This window comes from Crocodylus siamensis, chromosome 8, assembly GCF_052110815.1.
Source record: "Crocodylus siamensis isolate JL-2025a chromosome 8, ASM5211081v1, whole genome shotgun sequence".
Classification (NCBI taxonomy): domain Eukaryota; kingdom Metazoa; phylum Chordata; order Crocodylia; family Crocodylidae; genus Crocodylus; species Crocodylus siamensis.
Window position 1 is genome coordinate 52,430,011 of NC_143402.1, and position 14,366 is coordinate 52,444,376.

Genomic DNA, 14,366 nt, shown 5'->3' on the forward strand with positions numbered 1-14,366 from the left:
TCTACTTGGTCATCCCTTCCTGTTCTACTCTAGAGCAGGTTATATTACAGTGTTGTTGGATGTACTCTCCCCCTGCAGCTGTATACTTGGCCCAGTGTTCCTCCCCCCTGCATACAGCTTTTTTTCAGATGCCCCCCCCTTGCATCACTGTGCCAGGCCATGCAGTGTTCTGTTTAGCTGTTCCCCAGACCAGAGCTGGCTGCATTGTCCTACTGCCTGAGCCCTCCCTGCATAGTGTGTGTGGGTCCCAGACAGCTGAGTTGTGTGTGGAATAATGGGAATTCAGTACCCAACCAGAGACCAGGCCCTTCCCTCCCCCAAGATAAGGCTAGAAACTGCATTGCATGCTGGGATAGTAGGCTCTAGAAAGTCAACCCCCCCCCCCCCCAGCTCTAGGTGGGTTGGGAACCTGGACACCTGAGTTCTATACAGCTAGCGGCTGCAGGGGAGGTAGGACAGCCCAGATGCCTGGATCTGCTTGGTAGGGCAAGGAAAGAGGTAGGCAGTTCCAAATGTCACTGTATTAAGTGTGGCTGTAGGAATCTACAACCCCTACTAACAGCTGATGGTACCCCCCTTCCTCAGGAGCATTGCATAGACAAGCAGGGTAGGGCCATATGGGGTCCCTGTCCCCCACCTTGTCAGGGGCCACTGACCCCAAGGTGCAGTGAGAGGCCCTGTGCCCCCCACACCCAACATGGCTCCCCTCAGACCAGAAGTCAAAAAAGACCCAAGATGACCACCAGTGGGCTCTTACCCGCAACACCTTGCTAAGGGGCACTAGACAACATACAAGACAGTTGCCACTGGGACCATACTCACAATGTCTTAAGTCTGAGCCTACCTGTGGGTGGTTACCCACAATTTCTTGCTGCTGGCAGCAACATAGACTTGCAGTTCTTTGCTCCTGCAGCTGCTCATGGATTCACTACCCACTGGTTGAACGGATCCCTTAGGTCAACCAGCCCCGCCACCCCTGCAATCCAGGCCCAGGTAGTTACCCACAATCCTTTGCCCCCAGTGAAACCTAAGAGCCGCTAATGCTGGTGTGTAGCATTCCTTGCCCCCTATGGAGGGGTGGGGAGCAGTAGCAGAGTCTAGGCCCAGGGGGCAGCTTCCACGGTGATGGTCCAATCCTGGCTGGGGCTTTGGGGGTAGGGCAGGAAAAGGCATATAACTATCCATCCTCCAGCTCTATGCCCTGGCTGTCAGACTCTGGCACTGCAGCCTTCTCCATTACCTCCTCCATGCCGCTGCCTGGGGAGGGAGAGGGGTGTCATGCCACAATGCAGCTGCCTCCAGACAGAGAGGAGTATCAGACTGGGCATAACTGGCCCCAGGGCGTCCCCATGCTGTGGCTAGCTTGGGGAAGAGTGGCAGAGGCTGGAATACCAATAATGCAGCTTGCTCTGCAGAGGGATACACTGCAGCTGGGTCAAAGAGTGTCCCCACAATACAGCTGGCTCAGGGAAGATGCGGGCTGAGTATAACAGGGTCTCCACAATGTGGCTGGCTCTGGGGAAGGGTGTGCCAAGACTGGGTACAACAGTTGCCTTCTCTGTGGCAGGCTCAGCTAGGGTGTGTGCACCAGGGCTGGGTATAACATGGCTCCCACAATACAACTGGTTCTGGGGAGGCATGTGGGCTGCATGTTAACAGCCTCCATAATGCAGCTAGCTCTGGGTGCTGAAATTGGGTATAATAGGAGCCCCACAATTCAGCTGGCTGTGGGGCAGGGTGCACCAGGGCTAGGGCCCAGTGCTGTGGCTGGCTTTGGGGTGTGGCACACGCTGACCTCCACCCTCCTCGTCTTCATCCAAGATCTCCTGCACCTCATCCTCGCCATCGTCATCCACGATCACCACGCAATCCTCTCCGTTCTCTGTCTCACTGTGGGGGTGGGGTAGGAAGTAAGGCAATCTCAGGGGCAGAGCTTTACCATCCTGCTTCCCCTCCCCCCCAAACTTACAACCCCCCTTTCCTCTAGCTCAGGGCACAGAAGAGTCAACTCCCCATCACCTAAAATCATGAATACCTATGACCCTTTGTTCACCAAAGCCTAAGGCTGTGATTACTCTCAATCCTTTGCTCTCCACTCCTGCCAAACTGGTCCAATCCTTGCTTCCTAACATTCAAGGCTATACTGACCCAGAGTCCTTTGCACCCAATTCCCATTAAGTCAGACTTTACCCATAGTCCTTTGCTCCCCTGCTCAGGGAACATGAATGCCTACAATCCTTTGTTGCACCAGCTCCAGCCAGGTATGGGGGAGGTTTTACCCACAATCCTTTGCTCACCTGTGATCACCATGTTCACCACCCTCACCCATCAGGTAGTACTGGAGTGGGTTGGGCCAGAGGTCTTCCTTGATGATCTGGGGGAAGTACAGAGGTGGGGCAGGGGTGTGAGCAGGGAAGGGAAAAGTGAATTCAGCAGGGGGTGGGGTCTGGGGGAAGGGGTGGGGCTCACCTCAGCAATGCGGTCACCAACAGGGAAGCTGTGGTCACCAAACCAGTGGAAAAAACTGCGCCCTGTGTTAGGCAGCTTGTGGGCCTGTAGCTGGGGGTCTTGACCCCGCCACCAGTGGATTGGAGTGGCATGGGACATGAGCCGGCCTGGGGGCAGGACCAGAGACAAACAGGAGTTAGGCCCCAAGCCCTGCCTTCTACCTGCCCTCAGGCCCACCTGCACAGGCTCCACCCCCTACCAGAGGAGCCATGTTGGAATTCCTTGACGATGACCTCATTCTGGAAGTAAGGGTTCTTGCTGAAGTAGAACTTGATCTTGCAGCTGGGCTTGGTGTGAGAGTCCTCTACCTGTGAGAGGGGCAGGCAGTGAATCTAGGAGTCCAGGCTATCACAGGAGCATATCATCTCCTGCACTGCTAGAAGCCACAGTGGGGATAGAGACTTTAGGTGGTAGGTAAGGCCTGGATACAACCCCCTTCCCCCAATTCCTTAAGCGGCCATTGAACCCAAGCACCTGGGCTTCCAGTGCCCCCTGCTCTAGTCCCCAAAACTCTGCTCCCACCCCCAGAGGGGAAGAAACCCAGGCACTTGGGCCACCTCCTTCCTCACCTGCAGGTTGGTCATGTAGCTGAGGGTATCCTCATCCCGATCATTAATCATGGCTGACAGCTGAGGATGGTTGAGAAACTGAGGGTGGGGGTCAGAGTTAAGGCTGCAGAGTTCAGACACCTGGGTTCCCTACCCCCGCCCCAACCCATTCTCCCATCTTGTGACACCCCCCAAAGCCCATGGTGTCCTTAATACTGCCCTGTCCTATATAGCATTCCACTCATCCCAATCCAAGCCCCCACACCACCCCTTACCTAATCTCCCTTAGTGCCCCCTGCTCCCCCAGCCCTCAGGCAGGATACAGCAGTGACCCAGAAGCCAGGGATATTCTGGATGATGAGGTTGCGGTGCTCAAGATGGGGCTGCCGCAGGTGCCCAAACTTGGTGCGTAGCTGTTGGTAGGCACAGGCAGCGTGGGCATTCACCTCCTCCAGCTGCAGCTGTACCGCCTCCAGTGCATCCAGATACTGCTCCATCTTCAGAACTCGCTGCCCCCCAGGCCCGCCCTCCTCTTCCTCCTCCTCCTCTTCCTCTTCCTCCACTGAGATCACTGCCTCTTCTGCCTTCCTCTTCCTCCGGCCTTCCCGGCCATCAACTGCTGTGTCCAGACTCCCGCTAGGCTCCCCACTTGCTTCCAGGCCCTTTTTACTGGCACTGCCCATTCCCAGATCCACCAGCACAGTAGCAGCAGTTTCCAGGCTCCCTGTTACAGGGCTGGCAGGTTTAAGGCCCCCTATTGTGGTTGTGGCATTTTCCAGGCCCCCCACCATAGTCATGGTGGTCTGCAGCCTCCCCTTTTTGTTGGTGCTTGCTATTCCCATTTCCCCTATCACAGTAACAGTTTCCAAGCCACTCTTTCTGCTGATGTTGCCAGTTTCCAGGTCCCCCTTTACAGGGCTGCCAGTTTCCAGGCCCCCCACCATGGTCACAGCAGGTTCCAGCCTCCCCTTTTTGTTGGTACTGACCATCTCCAGGCCCCTCATCATCATGACAGCGGTTTCCAGGCCCCTCTTCCTGCAGGCATTGGTGGTTTCTGGGCCCCCCTTTACAGGGACGGCAGAATCCAGGCCCTCAGTCATGGTCATGGAGTCTTCCAGGCCCCCCATCAAGCTCATGGCAGGGCCCAGGCTCTTCATTTTTGTCCTGGCAGGCTCCAGGCTTCTCTTTCTGTTGGTGTTAGCAGTTTCTAGGTTTCTTATCATAGTCACAGCATCTCCCTGGCCCTCTCCTGTGCTTGTGGCGGTCCCTAGGCCTGGTATTATCCCGGCATGCTCCAGGACCCTCTTTCTATTGCTGTTGGTGAGTTTCTGGACCCCTTTCACAGGGTTGGCAGTTCCCATGCTCCCTAGTGTGGTCACCGGGCTCTCCAGAGCCCCCTCTACAGTGCTGGCTGTCTCCAAGCCTCTCATCGTCATCACGGCAGTATCAAGCCTCCCCTTTTTACTGCTGTTGTCTCTTTCCAAGCCTCTCATCATTGTCCCTGCAGGTTCTAAGCCCCCACACCTACTGATGGCGGCGGTTTCGAGGCCCTTCACAGCGGCCACAGCTTTCAGACTCCCCTCAGAGGCGCTGCTGAGTCTCTCCTCAGAGTTGGCGTTGAAGATGCCCTCAAAGGAGAGCTCGCACCCCGCTTCTGTGATGTCACCAACGGCCGCAGCCGTCTTGCACCCACTGGCGGCCCCGTGAAGCCCCTCCGTGACATCACTAAAGGCCGCTGCCGTCGCCTCACGCCCCCTGGTGGCTTCGCGGGGCGCCCCCCAGCCCGTCATGGCGGCCAGAGTCTGAGCCGCCTCGGCCTCGTCGTGCCGCTGCCCGGCCGGGTCCACAAGACAGAGCTTGGTGGCTGGACCCCCCGCGCTGCCGCCGCTCATGGTCCACTCCGGCTCTCAGCGCGAGACAACCAACTGCTATGAACCGCCAAGCTTGAGCGCCCTGGGTGCTTCCTTCGCCCCGCCCTCCCTGTGCGCGGATTGGATGCCGGGGAAGCGGCCGGACCAATGGCTCAGTGGCTTCCGTCCCACGTGGAGGGGAAGGGCAGCGGCGATTGGCCGAGGCGGCGGACTATCCAAGGTAGAGAAGCGCTGCGCTCGACCCTCCCGCCACGTGGGGGCGTTGGTAGCTGATAGGCCGGCGCGGAATCCCCCCTGCAGCGGTTAATGGCGGGAGGCTGGACCTATCCGCCTTGCCCTGTCCTGTTCAGTTGATTCAGGTACGTCGATGCCACTGGCTGCCTGGGCGAGGCGCATACACACTGCTAAGACCCGCGATGCGCCTGCGCAGTGGACAAGCCTAATAAAGCCTCTCCTCCCCAGAGTGCAGGGACAGCGCATGCCCAGTGGGGCAGGGCTTGTATGTGGGCTGTAGTTAAGGGGAGTTTTGCATAGTGGCTGAGCAAGCGACTGTGAGTGCGCACACACCCATGCAACCTGGGGGTTACAGTGGACAATAAGCTGAATGTGAGCATGTGTGAAGCGTGGGTGTGCATATACTTGTTTAGGGGACATCTAGAGCATGTGTCCAGTTTGCACTACAGAAAGGATGTGGACAAATTGGATAGAGTCCAGCAGAGAACAGCGAAAATGGTTCGGGGGCTGGGACACGGGACTAATGAGGAGAGGCTGAGGGAACTGGGCTTATTTAGTCTGCAGAAGAGAAGGCTGAGGGAAGATTTAATAGCAGCATTCAATTCTGTGGAAGGTGGTTCCAAAGAGGATGGAGTGAGGCTGCTCTCAGTGGCAGACGACAGAACAAAAAGCAATGGTCTCAAGCCGTAGCAAGGGAAGTTTAGGTTGGATGTTAAGAAAATCTTTTTCACTGGGCGGGTGTAAAACACTGCAACAGGTTACCCAGAGAAATGGTGGATCCTTGGAGGTTTTTTAGATCTGGCTAGACTGAGCCTTAGCTGGGATGATCTAGTTGGGGATGGTCCTGCTTGGAGGAGGGAGTTGGACTAGATGACTTCTTGAGCTCCCTTTTGGTCCTCCTTTTCTATGCTTCTATGACATATGGTATGGTGCCTTGCACAGTGGAACACTAACTGGCCATGAGTGCACACATGTGCAACACATGCCACAGTGTTCTGGATGCCAGGCTGTCAGCAGACCAAGAATAAAGACATATATGAAACCTGTGTCACCATGCCCTGCATGCTGGAGTTCTAGTTGAAAGTCTGAGGAAAAAAAGGCACCATGCATAAAATACTTGAAGCATGTACAGCCAACTGAAGGCCATGGTGGGAAGGAAACTAGACACCATGGAGCACAACTATGCCCCCTGCTGTTCTACAGTCTCTTCCCAGGGCTTCCAAGCCCACTCCTGCCCAGCCATGTGCTGCTGCTGCCTTCCTTTGGCTCCCTGTAATGTTGCTGAGTCACAAGTAGGCTTTTCCTTGGGGAAGATGTGGAAGCAGGGCTGGTGGGAAATTGTGCTGGGGGGTGGGCAGCACGGTGCCAGGATGTGGCAGAGGCATCCGGTCACAGGGGTGAGTGGAGGAGGGGTGCAGCACTGCATAAAACCCCTGCTTAGTTTTTACTGACAATCACACTTTTTTTCCCCATAGATGGTGTTTAACTCCCTAAATATGAATCCAGCCCTTCTCACCAGACCCTGATGGCAGCATTACATTTGGTGAAACTTCTAAGGATAAAAACACATGTCAGTAAAGAAGTTAGGTTGTCAATAAAAAAAAATCGGTAGATTATCAGTGACAAATGGGCGACGCATAGGGGGTGCATGTGCACCCCCTACGAAAAGGCAGTGCCAACACTCAGTGGTGCCTGCAGGCGGTCACTGCTTGCCACTCTGCCACCGACACTGCCAGTGGCATCTGCGGGTGGTCCACGATTGGGGGCACATGCCGTTGTTCATAGTGAAAAATCTATCCTTGGACTGACAACCCTGCTGGTATGTGCCAAAGCATCATGCATGGGGTCCGTGGCAGGCATATTTAATGGGGGAAGCTTGTGTGCGGAGAATAGTGCGACGCATACCATCATGCAGCATGGCCAGCAGGATAATATGGGCTGGGCAATGCACATAAGAGTGCAATGGAAAGAGACAGCGTGCCAGGTCACAAGGGTGGGCCTGGCTCCTGCACCATTACTCAGTCCTGCACATACAGCCCTATGAATGTGGCAGGGGAAGGTGTGTCACATGAAAGAGGGCCATGCAATCAGGGAAGGCCGATGTGGCCTGGGATGAGGTCTGGGGTATTAGAGCAGGAGAGGCTGGGTGCTTGGATGCCTGGGTTCTCTGGGAGGGGAAACACCCCCAAAGTGGGGCAGGGTTGCAGGGAGCTGCTGCATTGCTCTGGGTCACAAGTGATTGGTGCAATGCACTCAAATTGAGAGACTCCCCATCCCCCCTCTCCAAAGGGTTAAATAGGACAGACTCCCCCCATTTCATCTCCATGTAGTGTTATTCTTGGCTGTTCCCCAACCTCTCCACCCCAGAGCTAGTTACCGTGGTGCCTACCCTGGGTGGCATTACACTCATCCATTCCCAGTCATCCCACCCCAGAGCTGGCTGCATCTCAGCCCTCCCCACATCGCATTCTTCTCAGCCACTCTAAGCACCTGCCATCCCCCAGCAGGCCCGAAACTGCCCCCCTCCCCATGATGTTATCACAGTGTCTGTGTTCGAAGAAATCCCAGCATGACCTTTGCATCGAAATTCAGTGGAGGGGGTGGGGAGGCATATCAACCTTGGAGCAGGAAACTGAAACCTTGAGCATGAAGGATGAAGAAGGGGAGGGGACACAGGGATTTCCAAGACCACCCCCCTCTCCATGCATCAGCTTGTCTCAGAGAAGTCCCCTGAGCCCCCACCATCCTCCCAGAGAGCCCAGGCCTTGGGGCACTTAGCCCCCTCCCCCCCCAGACCACACTCTTCTAGAGCAGTGGTTCTCAACCTTTTTTGTACCAGGAGCCATTTGTAAAAATCAATAGCCAGTCCCAGCCCAGTGCCCCTCACTCCTGACCCAGCACTTGGGGACTGGGGGTGGGTGAGTGGGACAAGGGAGGTCTGTGGGGCATGGGGAGCCCCAAGCAGCCCCTTGCAGGCTGGAACTCTGCCAGCCTGCAAGGGAAAAGCCACGGTTTCCCACATTTTTCTTATTTAAAGGAGAATCCATTTTTTAATTTTGTTTGCCACCCTTTCATATATTCTTGTGACCCACTTTTGTGTCACAACCCACAGGTTGAGAAATGCTATCCTAGAGCAGTGGTCTCCAAACTTTTTTGATCGCGCACCCCTATCAGTAAAACAATTTTGAGCACGCACCCTCAATACATGTATATAAATAGAAGTTCTAATATTTTCTTTCCAAACCCCAATGGATCGTCTTGCGCACCCCAAGGGGTGCACACACCCCACTTTGGAGACCACTGTCTTAGAGAACCCAGGTATCGTAGCACCGAAGCCCTCCTTGCTCTCACTCCCTAGAACCCACTTCCCAGAGAGCCCAGGAATCTGGGCACCCCTCTGGGAGGGGCGTGAGGTTAGGGTGGGGAGCCTGGGGTCTCTTGGAGGGAAGTGGGGTCTGTGCAAAGATCTAGGTTGCAGCCTGGACACCTGAGTTCTTTTGTAGGGGAGTGGGTTCTGATGGGGATTGGGAGCCCGGACATCTGGGTTCTTCTGTCAGCATTGCTCAGGCTCAGGGGACAGCGAGGCAAGGGTTTAGTGCCCCCTAGCCCTTGAGGGACATTGTACTTGGCCATTCCTCAGCCACTCCACCCCAGAATTGCCTGCATCCTGGTTCTAGCTGGACCCTGCCTGTGGGGTGTTACCTGACCCTTCCCATAGTTGGGGGCTGGGGTTAGGGCTTGTCCCCTCCATGCAGCCCCAGTCTGGACCCAGTTCCCCCTTCAGGAACTAAGCCATATTGCTGCAACTGAGATGATGTTTATTAGTGCCACACTGCACACAGATGCCCTGCCCCCCATTTAAGGCCCCCTTGTAGTCAACAGCTCCCAAATCACCAGCTTCCATAGTTCCATGATGCGAGGAAAAGGGCAACGCACAGCACTGGGGGTGGAGCCTCAGAGGGGGACAAGCATGGAGGTGAGATGCCAGGAGTCCGAACCCCTGGGTTCCCTCCAGGTCTGGATAAGGAGACTGAGGTTTGGTGAGTGAAAGCAAAGGCAAGGCTGGGAGCCCAGACAACTGGGTTTTCTCCTTCATGAATAAATAAATAATCTCTCTTCCTCCTTTGAGGGGAAGAGCATTAGGCCACACCAGGGCTCATGGAAGCCCTGCCCTGACCCTATACAAAAATAAATAGGAGTGCAACAGGATTGGGGGCATGGGCTTAGATCCACAGGGGGTAGTGGTTAGGTCCACTTGGGGGCCTTAAGACCACAGAGGCAGGTCTTATACCCACAGGGGTGGGTCTTAGGGCTGCCAGGCCAAAAGCAGGCAGAGGGCCAGGGCAGTGGCTGGGGTGGGGCCACTGCAGGCCACAGCCCCTACGACCATGACCCCCAAGGCCAGGAAGGTATGAGCCAGGGCAGCCCCGGGCCCCTCCCCCCAGTGGCCAGGGAGCCTGGCATTCGGACAGGCACAGCCAGGGCAGGCCCCATGGGCCAGTAGGCACACTAGCAGGGCTGGGGGGCTGTAGCAGGCTCCCTCATCGTTGTCAGCTTCATGCCATGCCATCTCCCCCACCAGGGCGCTGTTCAGAGCCCGTTCCAGCCCCATCTGGTCCAGGGGTCCCCCCAGTGCCTCAGCCTGCAACTGGCTGAGATGGGAAAGGTAGAGCTGCTCTAACTCCCAGTCCACAGCCTCCTCATCCAACCACAAGGCCACAGCAGGCTCCTCTGGGCCAGTGGTGGGCAACACTGGAGTGGAGCCACCTCCCAGGATGCTTTGCACCGTGGGAAGATTAAGGGGTGCTGGAGCTGTGGTGGTGAGCTGTCAAGGCTGGAATCTGCAGAGGGAAGTGGGGGGGGACAACGATAGTCTGGTGGGGGGTCTGGACAGCTCTTGGCATCCTTCTTTCTCAGCCTGGTGAAGTCTCCACAGTGCCCTGTGTCCCCTGATCCTGGCCCAGGGGGTCTGTACAGTGGCTGGCATCCCTTACTCTCTACCTGGGGTGTCTGTACAGCATCTGGCATGCCCCTGTCTCGGGCCGGGGGTTCTGTATAGCATCTAGTGGCCCCCCAACCTCAGCCTGGTGGGTGCTTTTATCTGTCTTGTGAGCTGCAGCTGGTCGGGGTCAGTGGTTCGGTCTGGGTTTTGATTTCTGGGGTCTCCTCTGCAGAAAGGGACGAGGCCAGTTCTCCTGTAATAGCAAGGAGGGCACTGCTAAGGGAAGCTCACAGTGCCAACCAAGGGCATTGTTGCGGGGAAAGCTCACAACACTTACCTTCATGATAGACCAGGAATGAAACATCATCTGCTCTCAGCTCCTTCTTGCCTACCCTGTGGAGAAGGGACAGGGGAAAATGGGGTTAATGAGGCATTTGTTATATACCAGTCACCCCTGGGCAGAGAACCCAGGCATCTGATGCCCTGACAGCCAGGTTCAGCCCTGATCCTGGCTTGGGGCATTTGGACAATGTTTAGCACCCCCCAGTCCCAGCCTGAGGGGGTCTGTACAGCCCCCTGATCTCAGTCTAGGGTACAGGAGGGCATCTGTGTGCGTGTCTGTCTACTCTTCCAGACAGTGAGACCAGACACACAGCAGGCTGGAAACCAGACTAATTCTCTGACATGCATTCACCGTGGGAAAGAACCCAGGCATCCAGTCCTGTCCCCTGCCCCCCTCTTCTGTCCCACCAGAGCCCACTCCTTTCCCAGACCTAAGAGTGAAACCCAGGTGTCCAGGCTCTCATCATGTACTAGACATACTGCCCCACTTAGCTGAGGAGAGAACTGAGGGATCTGGGCCTCTAGCTGCCAACACATACAAGCTGCCCAGACACTCCTGGGCCAAGAGCGGGGCTGCATCAGGTGCTATACAGGACCCCCAGGTTGTAATCAGGGGGCACCAGGCACTGTACAGACTCTATGCAGGGACCAGGGAGTGCCGGATGCTGTGCAACCCACCCCCCAGCCCAGGATTGGGAGATGCAGACGCCCTAGGCTGGGATCAAGGGGGCACCGAGAGATGTATAGACCCCTAGGCCAAGACTGGGAGGCACCAGGAGCTGTACAGACACCCCCACCCCCACCCCCAGGCTGGGATTAGTGGGGGTGCGTCAGAAGCTCTACAGACGATCCAGCCTGTGATCAAGGCCACACAGGGAGCTGTACATCCCCCTCCCTGCCAACACACACACCTCCAGGCCAGGATCAGGGGAACCTGACTCTGTACAGACCCCACAAGCTGGGATCCATGGACATTAGGTGCTGTACAGCCCCCTCCCTTCCCCTCCCCCCTAAAAGCTGACTGCTGTACCAGGGCCCAGACCCAGCCATGCTCTGGGTGTTTCCTGCCTCCGCAGAAACTGTGTTTCAGAGAAAACAGCCAGAGGACGTGATTTTTTCATCCCCCCCCACCCTTCCTCCAGGCTCTCTGGCATTTTGATGAGTTACCCTCCCTGTGACTTTCCCCTCTGGTGTGTTCTGCTGCCCCCACCATTATGTGAAGCCTTGCCCCATCATGGAGGGGAGGAGGTTGGGTATTTTCATGTGGATTGGCTTTCTCCACACAGAGAGGAATCCAGAGAACCCAGGCATCTGGGTCACCCAGCACCTCCTGGTCTAACGCAGCAAGCCAGGCTGCCCTCCTGGGGAGTGCAGCCATCTGAGCTATTTCCACTCCCAACTTTAATCCACTCCCTCCCCAGAGAACCCAGGCTTCTAAGCTCCCAGCACCCACCCCCAACCTGCCAGACCCACTCCCCTCCCAAAGCAGAGAGAACCCAGGTGTCCAGCCCTTCAGTCCCTTCGTCTCTCACCCCACCCCCCGACTCTCACTACACTCCTAAAGTACAGAGGGAACCCAGGCATCCAGGCCTCAACCCCCTTACTCCAACCCACCTGCCCCCACTGGCCTCCCAGAGAACCCAGCCATCTGTCTGCGCTCCCAGCAGCCTCTTTGCTCCAGCCCCCCAGCCCTTGGTCTTCTCCCACAGTAGAGGGAGAACAGAGATGGAGGGGTCTGGTGTCCCTTTTAGGTGGCTTGGGGGTCCCATGTGGGGGTTAGATGATGTGAGGGCTTTAGGGTGGGTGTGAGGGTCTTCATGAGGTTGTTGAGGGGGCCCCATTTGGATTCCTATGTCTGAGGTCTTGGGGGGAAGTTGTGGGGGGCTGAGTGTGGAAGGGCATGGGGGTCTATGTAAGGGATTGTGGGTTCTGGGGGACAAAGGGCTCTGGGGGGGGGGTCAGGAACCCTGTCAGGGTTTGAGATCTCTGGGGCAGGCTGGAAGAGGGGCTGGGGCTTCTGTGAGAGGTTGTGGGGGTCTGTATAGGGGTTGGAGACCCTGGGTCTCTGGGGCAGGTCTGGGGATCTCCATGGGGGGGCAATGGGGAGTCAGAAGGGGCTTGGGGGCCCCCATTACCTGTTGGCACCTGCCTGCACGCAGTTCCAGCCAGGGGGTGGGGGTTCAGGGGGGTCCAGGCCCCCATTCTCCTCCCAGCTGGAGTCCAGCAGGCACAGTCCCTCCATGTCCGGCCTGGCATCCCCCCTTGCCACCATGACCTTGAGCCCCAGGACCCAGGGGGCATGGTTCTCCTCCTGCCCCCTCCGGGACAATAGCGGGACGGAGGGGCAACCTGGGAGGGGTGGGGCAGGGCTGGTAGCACCAGAGCTGTGCCAGAGGCAGTCCCAGGGCATCAGCAAACAGCACTCAGTGTCCAAGGGCACGCTGGGAAGACAGGACAGGGCAGGGGGGGCCTGTGACATGCTGGGAAGGGGGCAGTTGGTGGCAGGGCCCCAAAGCATGCTGGGAAGGCAGGCAATTGGAAATTAATCCCAGGGGATTCTGGGATGGGGGCAGTTGGCAGCAGTGCCCTGGGGCCAGCTGGGTAGGGGGTCCTTGGCATGAGTGCCCTAGAGGATGCTGGGAGTGCAGCCAAGCACAGTCAGGGGAGAGGGAGTGTGGGGGCCAGGGCATGGGGAAGGAGTGGAGTAGCAAGGCTGGGATGGGGTGGGAGGGCTTCCTTCTCCTTGTCCTCCTCGTGCCCCTGCCCTTCCCCACTAGGGGATGGGGGTGGAGGCAGAGTGGACAGTGGGGAGGAGAAGGCTGAGCTGGCCATGGCCATGGCAGCGAAGGCTGGGGCGGTGGAGATAAGCTGGAGGGGAGCATGAGGGGGTGGAGCCACAGGGAAGGAGGCCAGGACAGGGGTGGGGCTGCCTGGGCCAGACCCCTGAGTTCTGACCCTTGCTGCGTGCTTATAAGAAAGGACCCTGAGCTCCTGGATTGTTTCTGTCCCAGGGCTTAAGACCGGGGCCAGGAGAACACCTTTCCTTTACTGCATCAGTACGTGGGGTGGCACCAGGAACCTGGACTCCAGAGCTCTTCCCCTCGCTGTCTCTTCTGGAGGGAGTTGGCAGGGGGCTGAGCTGGGTGTCTGGAGGGGGTAGGGGTCTGAAGTGGGGCAGGAGGCAGGACCTGGATGCCCCCGAGCATGCTCCAAGTGTGGCCTTTAGCAGCAGGGTACCCCAGGGCATGCTGGGAGTATGGCTTCTAGTAACAGACCTATAGGGTGTGCTGGGTATGCAGTTCTTAGCAATAGGGTGCCTCAGAGCATGATGGCAATGTTGCTCTTAGTGACAGGTATCCCAGGGCATGCTGGGAGTGCAAGCCTTAGCGATAGGTGCCTAAGGGCATGCTGGGAGTGTGACCCTTAGCCATAGGGCTCCCAGGGCACACTGGGAACGTGGCCCTTAGTGACAGAGTGTCTTGGAGTATGCTGGAAATGTGGTCCTTAGCAACAGGCACCCCAGAGTGTGTGCTGGGAATGCAGATCTTACCTATGTAGCACCCAGGGTATGCTGGGAGCACAGCCCTTAGCACCGGTGTGCTCCAAGGGACGCTTGGAGTGGGGTGCCACAGGGTATGCTGAGAGTGCCGGCCTTAGCAATAAGGTTCCTAAGGCATGCTAGGTGGTCTAGGGTCTACCTTTCTACCCCAGAGGCCCCCACTCCATCCTAGTTACTCCTGGCCCCACCCAGTTACCTGTGCCCCATTTCCAATGCCCCAGGCCCACTTGACCTGCCCCACCTTCGTCCCACTTACCCCAGGAAAAGGGCAGCAAGTCAGGTTGAGGCCATCTTACAGCCTCCACACTGCCGGTAAAAGTCAGCAGCAGTGAAAGCCGTGCCAGGACTTCCCCTGAGACTTC

General features: G+C 57.1%; 1 protein-coding gene across 1 annotated transcript; it reads right to left on the reverse strand.

Moving 5' to 3' along the window:
• Positions 1-55: 55 nt before the first annotated feature.
• On the reverse strand, positions 56-5,157 carry TSPYL2 (TSPY like 2). Its single transcript, XM_090060746.1, has 7 exons — positions 3,380-5,157; positions 3,078-3,155; positions 2,708-2,816; positions 2,470-2,615; positions 2,298-2,374; positions 1,796-1,890; positions 56-1,257 (listed from the first exon to the last, which is right to left on the reverse strand). Exons 1-7 carry the CDS (start codon positions 4,946-4,948, stop codon positions 1,178-1,180), a joined length of 2,154 nt encoding a protein of 717 aa, XP_089916872.1. The 5' UTR covers positions 4,949-5,157; the 3' UTR covers positions 56-1,177.
• Positions 5,158-14,366: the final 9,209 nt, after the last annotated feature.